Raw genomic sequence first — 25,368 nt, forward strand, 5'->3', positions numbered from 1 at the left:
CATCCATAAATTTTCTATAATCTGTGTCAATGTTAAGAAACTCATCATTGCTGACGTACCGAAAGATGAAGAAGTAGACGGTTGTTGTGTCAGCTGCTGTTGCTGTTGCTGTTGCTGTTTCTGTTGCTGTTTAAGTGGTGGAGGTGGAGGAGTACTTAGAAGCTTACGTAGTATTGAAGAATGCTCTTCGGATTGTGTCAAGTCAACGACTGTTTCAGAATCCATTTCTAAAACACAAAAATTAAAATCGTTAATAATCAATACAAAAGAAATTTAATATTTTTTAAATTACAAAATTTAAAATGCACTGTTTTCATCTATTTAATAAAACCAAATTAATACTAGTTTAACACAATTTGTAAATAATTTACCAATAGTTAGTTTTGGAAAAACAACATATTTTTCAAAAAACGTAGAAAATAATGGAACGTAATTGTATGAAATACATACCTGTATATTAGAAGTGTCTTGGAAAGCATGAACAGAACACTGTTGGGTAAAACTTCCTCCTCAGCTTATAAAGAAACCTCAAGGCTGTATCACACGTTGCATAACTACACTTGTTTACTTTACACGCACTTCGTTGAATCCATTACCATAGTGAATAAATACTTATTATTATACTGTTGCAACAAAATTGCACTGCGCGTGGCTTAATCACTCTGGTCATCCGCTTTATTAATATTAATGAATCAAAAACTCCAGAAGGAAAACTACTTCCTGCGCATGTCTTGTGCCAACATACAATATCAGTAATACCACAAACTATTACAATGATCTCATATTTACGTCATAAATATTACATCATAAGTAAACTACGTATAGCCAGGTGTTGTCACAGTTGTATGACGACTCAAGTGTTATGACGAAACGTTCTTACAACTGAAGGTCAAGGCTATTAAGTGACCTTGAAGTCCAAGGTCAAGGTCATCGGGTGACCTTAAATTCCAAGGTCAAGGTCATCGGGTGACCTTGAAGTCCAAGGTCAAGGTCATAGTGTGACCTTGAAATCCAAAGTCAAGGTCATCGAATGGCCTTGAAGGTCATTGACCTCTGGAGGTGGAGGGGGGCGAGGGGTCATTGACCTCTGTGGGCGAGGGGGTGGAGGGGGGGGGGTCATTGACCTCTGTGGGCGAGGGGGTGGGGGTGGAGGGGGCGAGGGGTCATTGACCTCTGTGGGCGAGGGGGTGGAGGGGGCGAGGGGTCATTGACCTCTGTGGGCGAGGGGGTGGAGGGGGGGGAGGGGTCATTGACCTCTGTGGGCGAGGGGGTGGAGGGGGGCGAGGGGTCATTGACCTCTGTGGGCGAGGGGGTGGAGGGGGGCGAGGGGTCATTGACCTTTGTGTTGATGTTGTGTGACCTTGGCCGTGTAACGGTTGTCCTAGAACATACAATTTCTCTCTACTTTAGTAATATTATTAGTATAGTATATTTATTATCAATATCAATAAATGCTACTTTATGTTATAGTATAACAAACTATCTGATATATGACACTATATATGCTTCCTGGCGGTACGAGGCGGAACATTTTGAGATGTAACACTTTTCTTTTTAATTAGCGATATTAATAATCATACAATGTTAAAAAATAAATAAGGTTTCAATGTTCAAGTAACTTTAATAAATGGTTCATATGTCATACACAAAGGAAGTGATTAAACTTTAGGATAGCTGGCCATTGTGGCGATACCGCACATGTTGTGGAAGTTCCTGGCCATCATGACGTAGCCGTTCATGCCCCAGTTACTTCCCCAGGAGTTCTTCACCAGCCAGTAGGCGCCGCCCTTCTTGGCTGAGCCGTAGCCAACAGCCAGAACTCCGTGGTCCAAAACTATTAAAGAACAGTCGGGATCCTTGTACACTCCTGGACAAAAATGAGAGCACATTATGTGACGAGGACAAATACAAGGTTAGTCGAGTTGCCACAGGTGGAGTTAGTTACTGCAGTATGAACTTACCACTCTTGTAGTGTTTAAAGGAAGTGTGTTTAGCCAGAATGGCGACTGAGATCGGCCCAACCGTAGCCACAGCCTTCTGCAGAGCCTTCTCACTGCCTGAGGTGATGTCAACAAATCCATTGTCGGTGGCTCCCTTGTTCTTGGGGTCGTAGCGGCAAGTGTCACTCTGTAAATAAAAACATGTTTCTTGTTTTCATGTTTTGCTAGATGCATATAACATTTCAGGGTAAACACTGAAAGTAAAACAAGCCGTGGTGACGGCAAAACGTTCCGTTTCCATTATAGGATTGTGGCATGCAAGGCTACAAAATTCCCTTAAACATATTTTAACTACTATAATAATTTACTATGTAAGAAAAGCATAAAAATACGAATTTTAGCAATATATATTATGTATGTATAGTATTAATATCCAGCAAGCGTACTATTTTTTTCTACACCACATATCAATAATTTTTGACCGATTCCAGTCAAATCCTATCAGTTTGTATAAAGCCATTTCCACTATATTTTAGTATGTATTTTGGCAGGAAAAATTATTTAAATTATATAAAGAATAAAGCTGAATTATTTACGTAATTTAGGCTCGTAGGGGTAAGATGCCTCTGTGTCAATGCCCTTGTTCTTTTTCACGTAAATGAAAGCATTATCCATGAGACCACCGTGACATCCATTGTTTCCTTCAGCAGTTGAGCAGTCCATAAGATTCTGTTCACTGAGTGACACCAGCTTCTTAGACTTCAGGTAGTGTTGACCCTCGAGACTTCCACTCTGTTTCACACAACATCACTTCAAGACAGTTTTAATGGCTATTAAATCTATTTACTTACTGACATAGCTGATATTTCAATATATCACTAATAATCTACCGTTCATATTTTATTTTAGGACTTACAGCACTGAAAGCCCAGCAAGATCCACAAAGTCCTTGGTCCTTGACTTCAGTGACAGCTCCTTTCTTCCTCCAGTGCACGTTCTTAGGGAGCCTGACGTTCTCCGAGTCGTCGAAGGCATCTCCAGTCCTCTCAAGTCCCTCTGGGCGCTTGTACCCATTCATCATGGTCACGAACTCCTCGGTGGTCTGGGTGGGAATAGAAAAATTCATTATATGCACATTACTTGGGATATTTAGTTGACATTGTATTATTTGTGTAATACATAAAATATTAAACAACAAACTTTTTCATTGGTTTAGTTAACCATAAAAGTATAAAATACGCTTGATAAGTGCTTTACTCTACTGTACCCTCCATAGAAAGAAACACTACAGTTTATGTATTTCTTTTTGGAAATTGTAGTGTAATTAAGTTAAATGTACCGTAAAAATACAGTTTATTGTGTACGCTTCTTTTGATTTATATAGTAAGCAATTTATTCTTAAAACAAAAAACTACTTATACTGTATTTTTTAAGTACTGCAGACCTGTATATTACAATGAAAATTCAAAATGTGCCTACTATCATGCGATCTAAATTTATTTTCCGTTACAAACCGAAGGCTAGATAGTTTATAAACGTTGAATAAGGTAACCGGTAACCTGCTTAGTGTCTCTGTATGGAAAACCGTGTACCAGGAATACGTGGAATGGGGAAATAAGTCATTATCACACATTTTATGAACAATATTACGTGATGTTCCAGAGTTGCTGTCACAAAAGATCAGAGTTTTAAGAGTATTACGAAGAAATACGATAGTATATGAGTGCGAGATAGATAAACGTCTTTGATTGCCGAGTCCAATTCCGGTTTAGCTTCCTTTTATTTATTTTTGTTTTCTGCCGAATTGGATTCGGCACTCAAACCGAATTATCACTTCCTACAATTTCTGCGTTGTGTATGAAAGGTTCGGTTATTCCGCCTTGCTAAGAGATCGTATCAGAGACATCATAGTGAATTCAATTGTGCACCTGATAAGACAATGAGTTTGCCACTTCGCCTATGTATAAGTGTCTCTGATTTCTAAAAGATTTCGTTATGAGCTTCTTCGTCGGTGACATTCTTTGGATCGCTTCAGAAGAAACATGACTTTAGATTCCAAGAGTCAAGTTTCAGACAGCGTCAGATACCAGACGCTGCAATACCTGCGTTGTGTATAAAAGTATTGTTTTCACGGGCGTTTTTCTGCATTAACCTAAGTTATACATTTAAATTATAATCTAAATACAACAAATAAACAGACAAAGTTTATTAGATATAAATACAAGAAGAGAGTGTAATGTATAGAATCATATCTATGAGTTTCACTGTAACTCAGTATCATTTGTTTTAGACCTATGGGTGTTTATTTACTTACCAAATCCGAAAATTTATTGATTTCCACATCAAAGGAAACTTCACCCTTTCCAAACTTTTCATTGTGTTCTCGTACAAACTTCAGATTTTCCAGGAAAATAGTCATTCTCTTCAGTTCCTCTTCTTGTGTAACGTATTCTCTTTCGTGGGCCACCTAAATGAGATGTTTGTATTAGACATGAAATATCAAATACTGTAATGTAGCAAAATTTGAGATTAAATAACATGTTTAGTTCCCTCACCAGTAAGTAAATATAGCATTAATGGTACATTTTTCGATTTTTCACGTCTTGGTTAGAAATTATATTTAGTTATTATACCAGAATATGCAATAACATAGGGATATACTCGTATTTTATGCATTTTTTCGTTGAAACAAGCTGTATAAGCAAACGTTCCACACAAAAAATAAAAATAAATTAATAACACATCTCATGAACATCTATATCAGTAATTTATTTGATTTTATTTAATTATTTATTATTGAACAACATATATTACTACACTTATTTTATATTTACCACACAAACAGATTTTATTTAATTAAACCGTTTGGTACATATAGTAGTACAAATGCTGTTATTAGTTGTTAACTTGTTTTACTACACTTATTAAATAGCATGCAAACAATATGTTTTATTAACTGAGATTAAATTGTATGACTCTGAAGAAATTAGCATACTACTGTTACCTAATATTTTTAAGTCGTTTACTGAGGTAATTAATGTAGACTAACCACAGTTACAAAGAGCTACCCATTTTCCTAGTGTGGTTACGAGATATGTATCTCTATCAAATTTAAGGTCGTTATCACGTTTTCGTCGTTATCACTAATTTATGATTACATGAATTCATATCCTTATGATCTATATAAATTATATGTTACCTTGAAAAGTTCCCATTGGGCATGATCTCCTCGGAAACTTCCAGAGGATGAGAGAGGGCGACGGCCACCAGGGCAGAGAGAAGTAAGAGTTTCATTGTTATCTGAAAACAGGCACTTAACTTTTAACATTTTATAGATAATAACAACATTTTTCTTTGATCAAAGTATGCGTATTTGAAATAAATATGAAAAAATTAATTTTATCAAATTGTATATCCATTTTTATTATTGGATCTGAAAACTAAAGCAAATCAAATTCAAATTTCAACCCAGATTCAGTTTAAATCCATTATCAAGTTAGTTTTATATTTACCAAAAACCGTAGAATATATTGTTACTAATCCTTTTCTGTAAAATTCAGAGGTAACAAAAACCTAATAAAGTTATATAAATTTATAAGTTAACCATTTCATAACATTTTAGGTGTATGCTCTTTAAAATTTAATAATGCTTTTTAATATATTTAATTTAATTTAATAATGCTTTTCAAAATTAATAAAATAGATAGTATTATTTAAAGGCTTCATAGGGTGGAATATATTGGATATAGATAGATACCAATGTATATATCTATATTTATACAGTAGATCAATTACATTTTCTTCTGAATATTAGTTTATGAAAGATTTACAAACAGAAAAATTTATTCGATTTTTGCCATGTGGAAATATTGAATGAAAAACGTGATAAAGACATCAGCCACACTTACCGTAAACTGTCTTGAGCTCAGCACTGTGTGAACGATGTGTAGTGTGGATTTTGTCGAGCGTCCGTTTTATATACAGTTTTGGGACAGAAGGTTTCCAAGAATTATCTTGAGTGCGATGGAACATTCCCAGATAATCTGTGAAACTATTTCTTTAGTGCACCTTTATCTATACCGGACCTTTCAAGTGAGTACGGGATTCTTCATATGTTCAATAAGGTATATCCCAAGTGTTGGGAATTGGAATGTACAGGATCTAACATACGCTCTGTTATCAATGAAGAAACGCTTTGGTTATTTTACCATTATTGCTATCAAAACACTTATAAAAACAGCACACAAAAAACCACAATTAAGCTCTAGAAGTTGTACATTGTATCATACAAGTTGTGTAATTTGGAAATCCTAATAACTCCTACATTACTCATTTCTTGCCATAACATGTATTTAAATATTATTTAATGGATTTAAATTCATTATTAATCAACTTTTTTAAGTTCAAAAGTAAATGTGATTATGTGACAGTATTATTTCCTTTAATATTTTGACACTTGGCATCATCAAAAAGGTGCAAAGTAAAACAAATGTAATATAATTTTACTTAGTTTGTACATTTTTGATGACGATAAAGTTCTAAATATTAAATAAGAAGTCTTTTCTTCTTCTTTTAAAGGGACTTTGTACAATGATACGTTTATTTTAATATATGTATAAATATAAACGAGTTATTTTCTAAAACCAATAAAGAGCCAAATATTAGTATACACTTTACGAATTTGCGTACGACTTAGCGTACTTTTTTGCGACGATATTTGTGGGAAAATTTGCAAATATGATATAATAAAACCAACTTAAAATATAAACAAGAAAACATCACTGTGATTGAATAATAAACCGGGAAAAGTAGATCACAATTGATTTTTCACTAAGAATTTCGAAAAGTAAAAACAAGTAATTTTTATACATTAATGATGGTTAGAACAGAAAGAAGATTTTCATTATAAAAGTTGATGAGCAGTTTCACTCCTTCTCAAATTAAATATCGATATATTTACGTTCTAGTGGGTAGCTGCGTTAATATTGCCTTTTGATTTACAGCAATTTTGTAGTTTGTTTCATGATTGTGTTCTCTGGAATGAACAGCGAGGGGCTTATCGTCTCCGTGTATTCAAATATAACGATAACCTGTCATTTTCATGCGAAGATTGTTCAAGGCTCCATCAAACATATGAATATTACATATATATATATATATATATATATATATATATATATATATGTATATTTATATTTCTTGTGTGCGTGTGTATGGAGCTGAACTCCTCCTAAACGGGTGGACCGATTGTAATGAAACTTTTTGTGTGTCTTCAGGTGGATCCGAGAATGGTTTAGATTCACAATTCGGTCCAATTTAAATAGTTTATTTCATTATGTTTTTAATAATAAATTGTTGATGTTGAAGTGTTTTACATTGGATCCGCCAGACTGCGCTACGACACGTAATACAAAGTGAACTGTTACTTAACAGCTGTTAATACTTTCAGGTGAAGTTCATTAAAGAGGCAGAAACATTAATTGTTTACATTTAAAATTTAGAAAAATGTTATTGTTAAGTGCTTGATCAGTAGTGTAATGCAGATTGCAAAGATGAAGTTTCACCACTTGTTCTATGTAAACATTATAATATTACAACACAGCCATAATGTTTTTCTATTTTAATTCCAGGTTGTCCTGACAGTTTGTGCTGCTATCAAATTTGTGTGTTGTTTTGTAACATCGTGTAATTATTGTGCTAAGTGCTAATTGTAATAATACATTAATAGAGATTGAAGATGTTTGAAGTGCATAAAAAACTATAGTTATTTATTGCAGTTAATGAACTCATTTTGCAAATTTAATGAAGTGAGTATATTGGTCGCATAACCTCAAATAACTTAAGTAGCATTACAAATCAAAAGGTTGTGTTTCTATGTGTGAATAACTATTGTTAACAGTTTAGATAATCAAGTTTTAAACTAATTGGATTTAAAATAATTTGTTGTAATTTAAATTTTTAATCTGCAGTCAAAATTGGTCACATAAGTTCAAATTAAGTAGCATACAATTCACATGTATAAATAACTATTGTTAATAGTGTAGGAATTGGTTTTAAATTAAATTCTGTTGGCCAGTTCCGATACTAGGCTATACTGTAATTTTAAATAACTAATTTTTTATAACGTATATTTTTTTAATTTACAACTTAATTTATCATAATGCCATTGAATGTACAATATTTTTTGTTAATCCTTCAGGAGTATACATAAACAAATTAGATGGTTTTCCGATAGGGCTGAAGTATAATAAGTAGCCTCCATCACAATCGAATTATTGATATTTCTGAATAGCCTATCTAAACTACTATCCGAATTAGATTATAGTTATGTAAAGGCTGAAGTATAATAAGCGGCCACCATCACAATCGAATTATTGATATTTCTGATTAGTCTATCTAAACTACCGAATTTTATTATAGTTATTTAAAATTACAGTATAGTATCGGAACAATATATTCACGGTTTTTTTTAGTATATATGTGAACTCTTCACTATAAAGAGTGCTAGCAATGCACTCAAGTGTATCTAAAAGGTTAAGGTAAATGTAATTTTATTGGTGAAATATGACTTATTTGTGTAAAGTTACATAAAAACAAATGCAACCACATAAGCTTTAAAAATGCTGCAATTTTTTGTAAGGCCTACAACGCAAACTAGTATAGAAAACACCCGTATCTACTTATTAGAGTGTTCCTACATCTAGGATCAGTGTCACTAAAACAGAGGTATTACGTTCTGGCACCTGAACATTAATACATAATCGTTGCAATTCATTCTATTTATTTGCATGATTTTTCAGACACAGTGAAGTGTTTGTGTCTGCTAGCGTACATTATATGGACAAAAAAATGTTAGTACATATATGTTATAGGTTTAAAATTAGCCAATACAAATTTTGACAGAGCGTAACACGGTACTAGTTGATGGCGACTGAAGTATTCTGTCTTTGTGCGTGTCCGTCAGTGCACCCGATACTTTTCGAATGAAATTTGGAATTTGTGTTTAAAATGTTTCCGCTTTGTCTAAATTGAATGGATATCTCTCCATGGGGAAGTCGTTCTATGTGCCGGGCAGAGGCGAATGAAAAGCCTCCCTTGCTATTGCGATTAATCTTGTACATGATCACCTGATAGAGGTAAATTTTGTCTCTATGTCCTTTATAGACTCACAAAATATTTTACCGATCATTATGAAAATATATATGTATATGTATATTTCCACTTAGGAGGTTTATATGATATGCTCAATGATGTAACTCACCACCAGACGGCGCTGCAAAGTATAACATTTTTGCAAAGCGCCTTCACAGTATATACTGCAATAAAAAAACAGTTACGTTACTTTTTGCAGCAAAATTATTTTTGAATTCGCTAAGTTTTCATGTATAAATGTCTTTAAAATAAATATCTGGATAAACTTAAAGCGTGAGTGTTTAAACCACTTCATAATGAAGTATATGTACGTTTACAAAGGCTATAAACATACAATTCTAAGAGAATGTCTTGATCGTGACAACAAGATAAAATCTACATCGGCGTTGGACATATAATTCACTTGAACTACAAGTGTAAAAATAGCAATCTCTTCTTGTAGAATCGGATTAATTATTAATCGGCAATGACGATTCCAAATTCTTTTTAGTTAAATACAACAATTTTCCATTGAAAATTAATACACTCGTGTTTGTCAGTTCAGTTAAAAAGAATTTGGGCCCTGTTTACGTCGAATTAGTCTGCACAATATCTCAAAAACTGTAAGACGTAAAAGAGCTTTATTAGGAAACCAGAGCAGTAAATGTAATTTTTTCAATTATTACTCTATGTTCCGGATGTATTCTGCATTATAGGAAAGTAGTCGCTTCTTGGTCGGGATAGGACTTTCTGACATGCGTACGAGTATATGTTTTATTAATTAGGGCAAAAAAGTCAATTGTAGAAAAATTACATTATCAGGTAGTAAATTTGAATTGTCAGAAGTACACTTTTAGACCGTTTTATGCCTCTCAATCCTTCGTTTATATATTTTATTGATTAGAACAGCAAGGTAAACCCAAAAGTGCCACAAAAGTTTATACCGTCTACGTTATACTATAAGTAGATTACAACGGTTAAATGTAGACGAGCTTTGCCCAATGTAGGCTTCTCAGAGCCACGTATATATATTTTTGATCTTGTAGCAAGGTATTAGATAGTATGGCATCGTTAAATATAGATTCTTTTTTTTAAATCAGAGTTACTCCAACATACTCAAAATGTGAAATAAGCCCCTGTGGTAAGTTTACTTAATTTCGCGAAGAATGGAAATACTCCTTGTTTTTTTTAAATCTGTGTTTGGTGGGTTAGTAATTATGGTTGTTTGTGATTTTATTTATACCAAGATGATTAACCAATAAGATTTAAGAACCTGATTATACCGTTATCCATGTGAAACATTGTCTAACAAACAAACATTAAAATGTCAAAAGATAAGAAAGATGGTGTTAATGTGACATCCAGCACCAGACAGAATAAAATTCGATGATACGAAAGTGCTCTGAACTTAAATCTGTACGAGTGTACAGTTGAGACGCTAGGTTCAGTGACTACGTGCGAAAAAATAGAACCTGATCAGCTCTTAGGTTCAACAGAGGTCCGAGACATACTCTGATTGTTAAATAAAGAAATATATCTGACAAAGTATGAGATGATATTGAATTTGAGGAATAAAGAGATAAGTGTTATGTGATATCTCTGTTTTAATAATTTGTTCTAGCTGAAAGTGAAAATTTCTTAAAATATTTCTTGAACCACAATTTACTCCATCTTGATATTTTTTATTATTGTACTGATTTAAATGTGTTGTAAAACTATGTATACAACAAGTTATTTTATTCAGTTTCCAACTGCAAATCCATCCTATCCTGATATTAAAGCTAGACAATATCAAACAATGTCATATATATCTCATGAGTTTGACTGATCGGATACATCCTGGTGTAGTCATCAATCATCATCTTCTTATTGCCAATTCATTGCGATCGCGATCGCTTATATTCAGAAACATCTGGTTTTTGCTCTTTCGCTGTTGAAGTTTCATACTCTTCTATTTATACAAACAACAGTAGTTATCAATCATGGATTTCTAAATTAAATAAATTTCTACGTATATTTTTTATCTATGCTAATAGTATAAGCCATTTAGAAATGTTTAGCGTTTTTAAAGCTACATTGACTAATTTTTTAATTAACACTTAATTTGAATGAAAATTTTGGGAAAGAAATATTGGGAATTAATTTTAAATTAGATTTTGAGAAGTTAGGATAAAAACGAATATGTAATCCTTTGGCAAGTTACTGCTGGTAATTTGAAATTATTAGGAAGGCGGTTCACTGCCTTAAATTGATCAGAACTTGTTCTGCAGTTACATTAGATCTGAGAAGGCTATGGTTCTCAGGTTGGATACGGCTGGGGCGATGAGAGAACACCGCGGATGTCCATCAGAATTGTTGGGAAGGGGAAGTATATAACCGCCAGCTCATAATTTTCGCCCTTCTGTTGGTAATTTTCGTGAATTACGTTGATTACAGTGCGCCTTGTTTATAAATTTTTCCTCCGGATTTTGAGGAAAAATTTAATTCATAGAAACTACAGAGCAATCTGCATAACGAGATGAACAATAGAGTACAATAGAATCATACAAGTTACATTTGGTTCATACTTGCAAGAAAAGTGATTTAAAATTTTAACTTTATTATTATATTTTAAAAGAGAGCTCTGATTTTTAGTTTTATATATTTGATTAATATTTTTTTTCTTGCCAAAGGACCTTTAAAAAATTATTAATTGGTTTGTCAATTCTTTGTGGAAAATTCTGAATCATTGAACTTATTTTCCAAGTTTAAAAGAAATCCATTATTTTTATTTAGACCTGTGATTTTTATTTAAGACAAAACTGATAATGTTTAATAGTTTAAAAATCTAGTAATAAATTTTACTGACATTCACTCGGAAGTTACTAATCAAAACAAATTTATATCGTCTTGGATATATGAATATTAATATCTACAATTCCAGTCGTTATAAAATTGTAGAAGATGTATAACGTACTGGAAAACATATATTTTGCCAAGGTGAAGTATAAAAATAATTGGTAATAATATTGTATAATTTTCTCACCAATTAATTACATACTAATTACAACACGAATCCCTTAACGCAATGGATTCTACAATATTTTTGCTAGCCGATCTTTAACTAACAAAAACAAACTGAATGGTTTGCCCACTCGAACTTCTACATGAATGTTTTTCTACAACCGACAGTGCAAACCTGTATGAAGATTTCTGGTTCGTGTTAATTATATTTTTTGTCATAGAATGTTAAATTTCCCTTCTTCCCGAGATCAAGAAAAAATTCTAAAACTGGTTTATTTATGGTCATTGTTATTTTACTTTGATATTAGGGTTTTTAAAGGCGTTGCTGCTTTTGCCTCTGTTCTGATCAACCCCACTTTTGTCAAAGACATATAATATAGGTTTAGTGTTATTAAACCTTTACCTAAAACACTGTTGGGTTGAAATGTAAAGTTAATGTCAGACTACTTTGTCTCTTAAATCTGTACTTCTAGCAGTTACGTGCTGATTTGCACGCAATTTAGTAGGCGTTGCACATGTATGACCACTACTGGTTTGAGTGAATTTTATTTCCGACGCCAATGTTGAGTTTTCCTTGTTGAAAAATACGTTATAAGTTTATATTTATGGCTATTCTAATTTACATTGTTAGATAGTAAAATTATCTTTTAGATCTAATATTTAATATTTGATTAAAATGCACAGCTAAAAGTACGGGTAACAATGACACTACGCGTTTGTTTTCTTTTTAACTGAAAAACATTGTTAATATTTTAGAACATTTAGAGCTGGAATTAATACATTGGTTAAAAACACAGTCCACCGAACTTTCATGTAGCATAGCTCTTGCCGACTGCTTCTAATGGAATCTTTGGTGTCAAATTCTGACCATCTTATCTTTTGAGATATTTTGTAAAATAGATAAGTACTTACTTAATCGCAGAAATCTAAAACGACGTTTAAAATACTTTCACTCACTATAAATGTAAATAAATTTAAAATAATAAACAATGTTTTATACAGAAAAGTTGATAAATATTTACTTAATATTTCAGAATTTTAGAGAGATTATATTGTTACTTTAAAGACTAGAGGGGCGTAGCCTGGAGGGAATTTACAAATAAGAATATGCATATATTCATCTCAGCCACCTTAAGAGTCTCCATGTCAAATTTCAGCGCAGTCGTTTCAATAAAAACCAATTTCATTTTACAGACAAACAATAGTGACACAAACAAACAATAGTAATGTTCAATAAATAATTAAAACTACTTAACATGCTAATTACTGCTCATATTTAAAAATTTAATGATAGAAGATTAAAATTTTTTGAAGCCTATGAAACACCAAAATTTAAAAAGACGCAAGGTACACATACATGTACTTGTTGAAATGTCAAATTTTAAGTTCATCCATAGATAATTTATTTTAAACTCAGATAAAAAAGTTAGTGCCATACACATTTAATTTTTGGCTATATAACAAACGTAACTGTCTCGTATTTTCAGTTTCCAATTTGCAGGCGTTTTTAAAACTGTGATCTTCTAAATTAAAGTGGTGGACCACACATATTTTCACTTCGGGGTATGAAAAATAGATACTAGCCGATTCTCAGCCCTACTGAGTATGCATATAGAATTTGGTAAAAATCGGTAAAGCCATTTCGGAGGAGTAAGGTAACTAACATTATAACACGAGAATTTTATACATATAAGATTTTCATGCAGTATTCTTGAAAAGCATTACTTTTCTTGAATCTGAAAACTATAAAAAGAATAAAAAAATTTAATTATGGGCTTTATTGAGAAATGTGCTAATTTGACGAATTAATTACTGAAGGCCCCCTTACGGTAATTACCACAAAAAAGGATATATTATAAGTGAATGGGTAGTAAACGGTACTTCTGTAAAAGAAACCTGCTAGTTCTTAGAAAAGTAAGTATCACAGTTACGTCACACGATATGTTCTATTCCATTACTGACTGAAATTTAACATAAAAAATTAAATTACTGTTAAAATATTCTAATAATATTACACACATATGAAGCTAATGTATAGTATAAGTAAATGAAGATCCCTTGTTCAGGTTAATGGGCGTGTATGTTCTGAAATATAACAGAAATTTTAACCAATTAATAATTTTAGTAGTAGTATTTTTGTTAATTTCTTGAATATAATTTATATTTTCTAGCTGAAATAACTATTTACATAAGGGTTATTTGAGTTGCATTACTTATTTATTTGAGGATTTTAAGAATTCGATGTTTAACAAAATTGTACGTTTTAAAATAAGGAACACAACAAAGAACAGTTTAAAATTAGAGCCATATCTATGCGGAATATAATTTTCGATACGTAATATCTTATTAGATTCGATGGTCATAACCGTATTGAAATTTTAAGTATTAACAACAACAAAAACAACAATTTAAACATTTCATTTAAAAATTAAATAACTTTTGTTTAGTTACTTCCAAAAGATAAACAGTGTTATTCTTAATCTAGAAGTTATATGTAAACTGTGTTACACTGTAATAAATAACATTAACAAAGTATATAATGTAATGTGTATTATTCCAAACTTTTTCAACATTTAAAACACACATACTACAAACAGAACTAATATTGAGTGAAAGACATAAAGGCAAATGTATATCTATTTCTTTCAGGATCATGTAACCTGCTGCGGTTTTGTAAATTTAGTTAACTGTTAAAGCAATAATTTATTCACTCATAATAATCACAAGTTACATTTTTAGAGATCTTCTCGTTTCAATTTCTGAGACACAATGTTATGGTCCCATTCCTTGGACTTCGAATTTTAATTTGTTCTGCGGCAAATCCCTCACATATTTCTGATGATTACATATTACTGTTTAATTCCTCGTACACACATGTTTTAGGATATGAAATAGTTATTGAAGGATATATTCACTCCCTGTGGTATTTTAACCAAACCTAAACATAAACTTTGTGCGTGTTATATGCATTATGTAAAAATTTCAAAATTACCCATTCAAAATATAAATAATTTCAAATATTTCCTAGAACTATATATTATTGGCATTACTAATTTTGATGATGAATTCTTACAAACTTCATTGTATTTGAGTTTGAAAACGAAACTTTATATATGTTAATCGTATGTCTAAAATTGTAAAAAGCAAAGCTATTTAGCATGTCTGCCCAGAGTTTTCGCTTGAATAGTTAATACAGAAAAAGCCTAATAATAGATATATAAGGTTAAAAAACAACAAAGATCTCAATGTTCAGGTAAGTTTAATAGTTCGTCCATATGTCTTACACAAAGGAAATAATGAAACCTTGGGATAGCTGGCATCAGTGGCAATACCGCACATGTTTTTGTGGTTCCTGGCCATCATGACGTAGCCGTTCATGCCCCAGTCACTGCTCCAGGAGTTCTTCACCAGCCAGTAGGCGCCGCCCTTCTTGGCTGAGCTGTAGCCAACAGCCAGAACTCCGTGGTCCAGAACTATAAAAGAACAGTCGGGATTCTGGTACACTCCTGGACAACAATGAGAGAACATTACGTGATGAGGGCAAATTACAAGGTTAGTCGAGTTGTCACAGGTGGAGTTAGTTACTGCAGTATGAACTTACCACTCTTGTAGTGTTTAAAGGACGTGTGGTTAGCGTCAATGGCGACTGAGATCGGCCCAACCGTGGCCACAGCCTTCTGGAGAGCCTTCTCACTGCCTGAGGTAATACCAACATATCCATTGTCGGTGGCTCCCTTGTTCTTGGGGTTGTAGCGGCAAGTGTCTTTCTGTAAATTAAAACACGTTTATTTTTTAATGTGTACCTATTGGCATCTAATATTCTGGTATTAAAACACGAAAATTAATATGTCTTTAGGGCTGGAAACATTTCTCATTTCCTTAATACAGTACAATAAATCACAGCAAAAAAAATCTGTAACATTTTCTAGAACTGTTATAATTAAGTAATACGTATAACATATAGCAAATATGTACTACTGATTTTAAACTAAGACATGTCAACAAGTTTTGACTAATTCCAGTCTCATCCTATCAGTTTGTATAGAATACATTTGCACAATACATTAACATGCTTTTTTAGCATGAAGAAAATATAATTATATACATAAGCAAGCAGTATTATTTACGTACGTAACCCTCGTAGGGGTAAGATGCCTCTGTGTCAATGCCCTTGTTCTTTTTCACGTAAATGAAAGCGTTATCCATGAGACCACCGCGACAGCCTTTGTTTCCTTCAGCAGTTGAGCAGTCCATAAGATTCTGTTCACTGAGTGACACCAGCTTCTTAGTCTTCAGGTAATGTTGACCCTCGAGACTTCCAGTCTGATTAACACAACGTCAATTCAAAACAGTTTTATTAAATATTTAGATCTGTTTGGTTACTAGCATAGCTGAGATGTCAATCTGTATATCACTAATAATCTATAGAACATATTTTTATAAAAGCTCATAGACTTACAGCACTGAAAGCCCAGCAAGATCCACAAAGTCCTTGGTCCTTGACTTCAGTGACAGCTCCTTTCTTCCTCCAGTCCACGTTCTTAGGGAGCTTGACGTTCTCTGAGTCATCGAAGGCATCTCCAGTCCTCTCGTGTTTCTCTAGGCGCTTGTAGCCATTCATCATGGTCACGAACTCCTCGGTGGTCTGTGTGGGAATTGAAAAATTAATTATTTTCACATTGCTAGGTAAATGTAATTGGCAAAGTATTTTTGGGAGTAATAAAAATATTAAGCAGCAAAGTTTCTGGTTTAAACCCCTAACAATATTAAAACACTTGATAAGCGATTGATGTTGGTTCATCTCCATAGAAAGAGACACTAATTTTATATATTTCATCTAAGAAACTCTAGTGTCATTAAGTTAAATGTAATTGTAAGTACTGCAGACCTGTAAATTAACATGAGTATTTGAAATGTGCCTTTTATCGTGTAATCTAAATTTATTTTCCGTTCAAAAACTAAAAGGCTAGATAATTTATAAACATAGAATGAGATAACCAGTATCCCGCTTAGTTTCGTATGGAAACCCGTGCTGCAGGATAACGTGGAATGGGGAAATAAGTGAATATCACACATTTGATAATCATTTTACGTGATGGTCCCGAGTGGCTGTCAAAAAAGGATCTGAATTTTAAGAGTATTACTAAGAAATACGATAATATATGAGTGCGAGATATAAAAAAAGTCTTTGATTGCCGAGTAAAATTTCAGTTCTCTGTCCATTTATTGTTTTGTCTGCCGAGTTGGACCATTCCTACAATTGCTGTTCAGTATTTATATATGTTTATTTTCCACAAAATAATAATTAGACTAAATACTATTCATTAGTAAAACTTAATCTATTTTACTTCAGAGAGGTAGTCAAGGGTGATAATATACCTTTAGACTTTCTGAACGTCATCACAACTAATCACAGTGCCTATTACAGTTATTTTTTAGTGTCTTTTGAATTCTTCTGTATTACCCAATGTTTGGAACCCACCCCTGGTTCGCCGATTAAAGAAAACATTTAACCCTCAAAATCCCACTGAAGTGATTCAATGTGTCTTTGCTTCTAGTTTTCATATAGAATTTTATTGTATATATACATATCATACAACACATACCAACTTTTCTTTTGTATTATATATTATATATATATATATAATTTTGTTTTTTTGTAGTTTTAAATTTATTGTAATATATAGATTTTTACTTTATATCATTTCATTTTGTATGGGTTAAGCAATTTTTGTTATTCTCTATATAATGAATAAATTAAATTCTACTCCAATTTTATCATACTATTGTAACATTTATTGTATACGGTATGAGTTTCAGTGGTAGAGAGGGATTGATAACCGTAACTCCACCTCTTTAATAAAGGCAATTTTCTTATAATTTAAAAACGTAAATATTTTATTCCATTCCATATTTTTTTATAATGTGCATAGGAATTTTATATTTATAAAAATTCTAAGTAATTCAACTGCACGGTATTAAAGAAATATTACTTTTCGTAGGAAAAGTATTTAAAAATATCGTCGGTAGACATAATGTTTAAATACATTTCAATATATTGAGAAATCCTTAAACGTTCCTGCTATATATTTAATTAAAATAGTGTCTAACATATGACTAGATATCACCATATAGTACATCAGTTATCATTAATTGTTGTAAACCTATGAGTGTTTATTTACTTACCAAATCGGAAAATTTATTGATTTCAACATCAAAAGAAACTTCGCCATTTTCAAACTTTTCATTGTGCTCTCGTACAAACTGCAGGTTTTCCAGGAAAATATTCTTTCTGGTCTCTTCTTCTTCTGGTGTATCGTATTCCCTTTCGTGGGCCACCTAAATTACAGGTGTCAATTAAATTTGAAATATCAGCTATTACAAATTTCAATATAATCTAACCTATATACATATACAAATTTTAGTGTCTATATTAGTAATTGAATATTTTAGGTTGGCCATTTTCAAATGTTTGGAGATTTATTGGAACGTACATTTAGAAATTAAAAAGAATAAAATTAAAAAGAATGAAAAATGTTTATTTGAAACAATTTTTCGTTAAACAAAATTATAAAATTTGTTTCAACGAAATATTATGTCAAATAAACATTTATCATTTTTTTATATATTATATATTTTTTACATTATATATGTTTGTATTATTTTTAAACAATGTATAAAATATTCTACATAGTAAATATTTTGTTACCATGTAATTTTATTATTAGGACATACCAAATACATGTAAAACTATGCTATATACTAAAATATTATTAGTCTAGTGGTTGTTTACTGTTTTCATTACTTTTGTTAAACATAAACATTTTATATAGACCTAGTTGATTTCACTTTGATCTATCCGATGAATTTATAGCAATTACTACTACTATAGTGCTATTACAGTAATATGGTTAAGAATTTTAATAATTTGATTAATATAATCTAACTGCAGTGGGAGACAGCTGCTCATCCTCCAACTCTCGGCAACGAGATATAGTTCCGTCTGATTATAAACACGAGATCATAATCATGCTTTGAGGGAAAGAGTTCACTACGTTCTATACAATTCTACATAACCTTTGTGGTCTAAATGTATTCTGTATTACCTTGAACAGTTCCCATTGGGCATGATCTTCCTCGGACACTTCCAGAGGATGAGAGAGGGCGACGGCCACCAGGGCAGAGAGAAGTAAGAGCTTCATAGTTACCTGGAAAAACAGCTTGATCTTCAATTTGTTATTAGATATCAGCCTCTCCATCGTCGTATTCCATTGATCTAAATAATACGCAAATGGTGTCGTAAAAAAAACTTAGTATTTTTAATTATGTATATTTTTAAAACTTTAAGTTTGAAACGTTTAATGTTGGTTCGGAAAACCAGGAATGCAAATATTAAATTTTGAATTCATGTGCAAATTATATCAAAGTAGTTGTATATTTAACATAACACTTAGAAAACATTGTTAACACAAATTGTTTGTTCTTGTAAATACATGAATAACTTAAATTTAATAATAATATCTCATATAATAAAAGGTAATGATATCATATTATATTAAGTATATTCTGTTTAGGTTTATACTTGGAACGCCAGGTAATTTAATTATATGAAATATACTATAGTAATACACCAATGTACCATTATATAAATTCATCTCAGGTAGTGTGTAATACAATTTCTTTCGTCGAATATCTCATGAATAATTTACAAAGCTAGAAACAAAAGTAACAGTTTCATTAGATATATTGTAGAGAAATACTGTATGAAAAGTGCAATGAAGAAGCCAACACTTACCGTAAAATGTCACGACCTCAGGTTTGGGTGAGCGATGTGTAGTGGATTTGGTCGAGCATCCGTTTTATATTGAGTTTTCGGGCAGACGGTCTCCAAGCATTATCTTGAGTGCGATGGAACATTCCTAGATATTCTTTGAAAATACATCAGTCAAGAGCACTTCACCAATTTGCTTGACAAGTAAGGACGGGATTCTCTGGGCGTAATACACTATAGATTCGCTAAGGTATGCCTGAAGTACTATTCTTGGAAAATACACAAATTCTGAGATTTCCTCTATTGTCTAGGAAGATGACTTTACTCTTGGTATTTTACAATTATAGCTAAAATAACACTTATAATAATACCAGAGAAAGAAACCATTACCGTACTAAGGTACCTGTTTTTTGTAGAAATGTGTCCTTCGTTATAAGGCAATTATAGCCAACTTTACTTTGAACCATGCAGTTTATGTAACTAAAAATGTGTATAATTGTACAATTTCGAGACAAGGACTGGTTGCATGCTTGAAGCTCTTTTCTTATTTGAAATTATATATTAATTTAAACAAACTCTCCAATAATATAAGTTTTATTTTTGTGAGGCCTCTCGTGTATGTGTGTGTGTGTGTGTGTGTGTGTGTACATATAAAATATTTAGCACGTTAAAACATTATATTAAGGTTTATTAAAATTACAATTCACTATTCTTACTAGGTTAATAGTTTTGAAATTGTTCTTCCATGAATCACTAATATTGTACTTCTGAAATGTAAACGGACAAATGTTTTATGAGCTTGTGCTCATTGCTACCAGACGACCATGTAAAATAAAACAAATCATGTTTTTTTAATTTTTATCGATTTTTTCTTTTTTTAATATTAAAACATAATACGTTATGTGCTCATTCGCATCTTACTTTGAACTAAAAAACATATACTCTACAATATGGAGACATTCTAATAACACTACAAATTCGAGAGTTACTTTTTTTGCTTGTTTTGCTTTCACGCGTTAACAGCCAATCTGCTGAAATTTTACGTTGGCATTCTTAGGGTCACTGGTGTGAATCTTGGTCTATCAAATATTCTACCTTGGTCTCTAAAGATGATAAATATTCATTTAAAGAGCCTGTTAAATGTAATGGACTGTTCTACTTGATGTAATCATTGTACAATAAAAAACTATCATTTGTGGTCATGTTTGTCCATTTGTAGTCTTCAAACCATAGAGATAGCTTGAAAGTAACACTTACTATTATTTAAAGGTTTATGCAGATAGTTAAATTAATAGTAAATAGCTTTTAATCGCACATTTCTGCAACATTATATACTCATATACTCAGTGTATATATCAAAGACAAAGCTACTGTCTAGCTTGTACTATAGATTTTACCATTATAAGACCAATTTTATTATTTTATATTTTACAGAAGTAAGCTTTTTAAAACTGTGTATATATATATATATATATATAATTTCAATAAACATTGTATCACAAAAAGTACTTGCTCCGCCGGGAGTCAAACCCGGATCTCTCACTTGCCGGGTGAATGTGCTACCATTACACTACAGAGCGCTTACTTTTTCCGATTCAATTATTTTGTATTTGGGCGTATCTGTCACATATGCGTTTAAATAAGCAAACTAACATATAATCGGAAGACCAAACACCTGTCAAACGACTATGTATATATAGTATATACATATACATATAGTATATGTATGTATATATATATATATATATATATATATATATATATATACATACGCATATATACACATACATTTCTTGATTGGGGTAACAAATCAACCTCAAATATTCAAATATGGCACCGGAAATGCCTTATACCGGAAGTAACAATGGCAGAAATTAGACAATTTTTGACAGAAGTTGATTCCTCAGACCCGTATATAATATGAATATATATATATATTATTTCAAACATTGAATCACAAAAAATACTTGCTCCGCCGGGACTCGAACCCGGATCTCTCACTTGCCGGGTAAATGTGCTACATATATAAATGATCAAATTGATAGATAAAACAAGGCAGAGTCAACCGTAGTGTTTAATATAAATTAATTATTACGAATCGGAAGTGCAATAGCGCATAGCGAAAACAACAATACACGATTCCGTTCAAAATGCGCAGGTATAGTTATCTTGCTATAGCACCGGATTACGAAATAATTTTCAATGATTTCAAGTTATTTCTATTGAAATATAACAATTCCCATAAAAAATAATGCAAACGTTCTTTATGTCAGGACAGTCCGAAAGATTTGGCCACTAGGTCCAAGTAGGTTTATACACACATCTCGAAACGGAGCTGATGTAAAGGAAATAGATGTAACACCAATTTTATTTTGTAGACTACGGGAGATATATCCGCAAGTGTAAATTTTCCAAATAATACTATATGTACAGAAAGTAGATTAGAAAATCCAGAAGTCGTCTCTTTTTAATTGAAATAGGATTTTATGTCCTATATGAAAATATTGTAAACATACTTTGCATACTTAGTATTCATTACTATAACCTGAGATCTCCAACCATGTGTTTCGTCCATGTGGTACAAGGTTGTTGACCAAAATAGGCTTCCCAGGCTCACATCTTGAGTATCACAGCGACAGTATCTTGAGCAAGGATTGAGCATCGAAAAAATGTATCGGCTATACAAGGAATGAATAAAAGACCAAGGTGGAGAAAGTGCAACAATCAGGCAATATACTGATCTATTTAGTTCAGAATTCAATCTGGGCTTTTTTGTTCCCAAGAAAGACCAGTGTGAGTTATGTAATGCTTTTGAATTATGTGATGCAGGAAAAAAAAGAATCAATTGCTAAAGAAATATAACTCCACTTGAAAAACAAAAATGCTGTAAGACAAATGAAAGATAGAGATAAGAAAAGAGCACAAAGTGACAATTCAGTAAGTGTAGCTGTCTTCGACTTGCAGAAGACCTTGAAAATCCCTCAATCCGATGTATATATATTTTATTACAAGAGAAAGTACGCTTGTTACAATTTCAAAATTTTTTGATATTGGTAATAACAAATGATACAGCTACTTCTGGCATGAAGAAATAAGGAAAACAGTTTCCAATGAACTTGCTAGCTTCGTTATGGATTTTATCTTGTCTAGAGTAAAAGATGGTGTCAAGGAGTTTATTTTTTACTCCGATAACTGCCCTGGCCAAAACAGAAATCGTATCATGTACAGTATGTATTCAGCTATGGCGGAAAAACTGAGTGTAACGATCACTCATCGCTTTTTAGAAAAAGGGCACACACAGAATGAAGGTGATTCTACATGCACTAATTGAGAGGAGGAGCAAGAACCAAACCATTTATGTTCCTGAACAATGGGTCATGCTCATACGGATGGCTAAGTCAAGTGGAGAAAAATATATTGTTAAAGAGGTATGTGAAAAACACATTGTAAAATGTAAAGATCTGGTAACATTTGAAAACAGGAACTGGCAGATTGATATAAATGGAGAAAAAATTAAGTGGGACTGTATAAAGGAAGTTCACATTGAAAAGGATAACCCTACAACACTGACTTTAAAATATAACCATACTGAGGAGACATGCTTTGTACTTGACCTGTACCATAAGCACACTGGAAGCAGAAGAAATATTGAAGACTTAGTTTTAGGACCTGCTTACAAGTCTAAGTTAGCAATAACAACTTCAAAATATAAAAATCTTTATCTTTGTGCAATGGTATGCAAATTCCAGTAATGTACCTACATTATTTTAGAAAACTAAAACATAGCAAGACCACCACAAGTGTAGAAAGTGATTGTGACTAGAGTCGTATTTATGAATACTAAATATTGTGTATTCAGAATTGTCTGTATTCCAATTTAAAACAGTATTATGTTTCTATAAGGTTTAAATATTGTTTTAAGTCGTAATTTGAGCTGTTTTAATGCATAAAAAACTACTGTATTCTCCATTTTTTATGTAATATAAATCATAATTTGTTTCTTAATAGTAAAATAATGAGAGCTTTATATAGTTTTAATCATGAAAATGTTTCTTTAATAAATAAAATTAACTGTTTCTTTCTAAAACAATAACTTTTACTCATTTTATTACCCGAGTCAAAACAGTGAAGATGAAATTTCTTCCATATAAGAACATCTTAACTCAAGATACGACGTTCTTATTTGGAAAACTGTGAGTAGAAGATAAAATTTCTTCCATATAAGAACATCTTAACTCAAGATACGATGTTCTTATTTGGAAAACTGTGAGTATAAAAAATTGTAACTCAGTAAACTATTTAAATAATAAAAATTCTTCATGCACAATACTACTAAAATGTGTGTCAGCATAAGTGTATTTATCAATACAAAATTCATTACTTTAGAGAGAATAGTCTGGGATCAGGGATTTTCTGTAACTTTCAAACTGCTCTCCTGAAAAATTGCAGATATTGAGATACGATGTTCTTATTCGGAGGCGTCGATATGGTACCAACAAGGTATTTTATACTAAAGTATCTTGAAATATTATCTTTAAACTAGTATTGCTCAATCTCACACAAAATGTGAATTGAGATCCAGTTGCAAGTTAATCTCCGCCAAGGTTCTCACAGAAAGAAGAAAGCGTACCCCTAGATATAGTAAATTTTTAAGGTGGTTTCATATTTATGATTTGTTTGTGCTGTAATAAAAAAATTAAAACAATAATAAAATTAAAAATAATTATGAGAACATGTTCTGAACTTAAAGCTGAACGAGTCTATTGTTGAATTAACGTTACGATTAATAACTATGAGCAGAGAAAGTCAACCTGAAGATCAGCTCAAAGGACAATTCAAAGATCAGAAAACGTACAACTCGACATTATTACCTCATGAACGACATTCTCATGAACAGGCATGGACGGAAATTAAAAACAAAAATAAAAATAAAAAAAAACCAACTGGACAAACAACTATGAACCGAAATCATACGCCACCAACCAAAACATTACATCCTAATCCCAAAGCTCCACACCATCCCAAAAGTGAACGTCCACCCATAGAAAAAACAAAACAAAAACATCCGTCCCAAAAATACCGAAAACCTTCCCAAACATCTATCCCCTTCCTCCACAAAGTCCACATCAATGGTGACAGCCACACTCGGCACATCGCCGAGCTTGTAGACCAACTGACCTGCCCCGACATCGGTTGGAGGCAAGTGCATGCCCGGGGCCCGCCTGCTGGATGTTTTGAAGCCGACCCCAACATTCCCTGAACCAGGGCCACGCTGCGAGGTGCTCATCGCCGGCACCAATGACCTGGCCGTTGGCACGCAGCGAAACATCTACCGACACCTTGAGCCCTACATAACAACCAGAGCCAGCAACACCGAGCTCCTCGTGGCCACATTACCGCATCGACACGACCTGCATCCAGCCCACCCCATCAATGACGAGACCGTGCTTGTGAATGCCTATATAGAAGAACTGGCCGTTCGGCACAACTTTCGGGTGCTGAAGTTCCACGAGTTAAGCCGGA

General features: G+C 32.5%; 1 protein-coding gene across 1 annotated transcript; it reads right to left on the reverse strand.

Annotated features, from left to right (window-relative positions):
• Positions 1-1,641: 1,641 nt before the first annotated feature.
• LOC124355998 lies at positions 1,642-25,054 on the reverse strand. The gene is made up of 13 exons (XM_046807142.1): positions 24,926-25,054; positions 19,181-19,282; positions 18,261-18,413; positions 16,534-16,719; positions 16,206-16,397; positions 15,676-15,841; positions 15,359-15,580; positions 5,140-5,240; positions 4,255-4,407; positions 2,857-3,042; positions 2,537-2,732; positions 1,962-2,147; positions 1,642-1,867 (listed from the first exon to the last, which is right to left on the reverse strand). Exons 1-13 carry the CDS (start codon positions 25,052-25,054, stop codon positions 1,659-1,661), a joined length of 2,181 nt encoding a protein of 726 aa, XP_046663098.1. The 3' UTR covers positions 1,642-1,658.
• Positions 25,055-25,368: the final 314 nt, after the last annotated feature.

The sequence above is a fragment of the Homalodisca vitripennis genome, chromosome 2, assembly GCF_021130785.1.
Source record: "Homalodisca vitripennis isolate AUS2020 chromosome 2, UT_GWSS_2.1, whole genome shotgun sequence".
NCBI lineage: Eukaryota > Metazoa > Arthropoda > Insecta > Hemiptera > Cicadellidae > Homalodisca > Homalodisca vitripennis.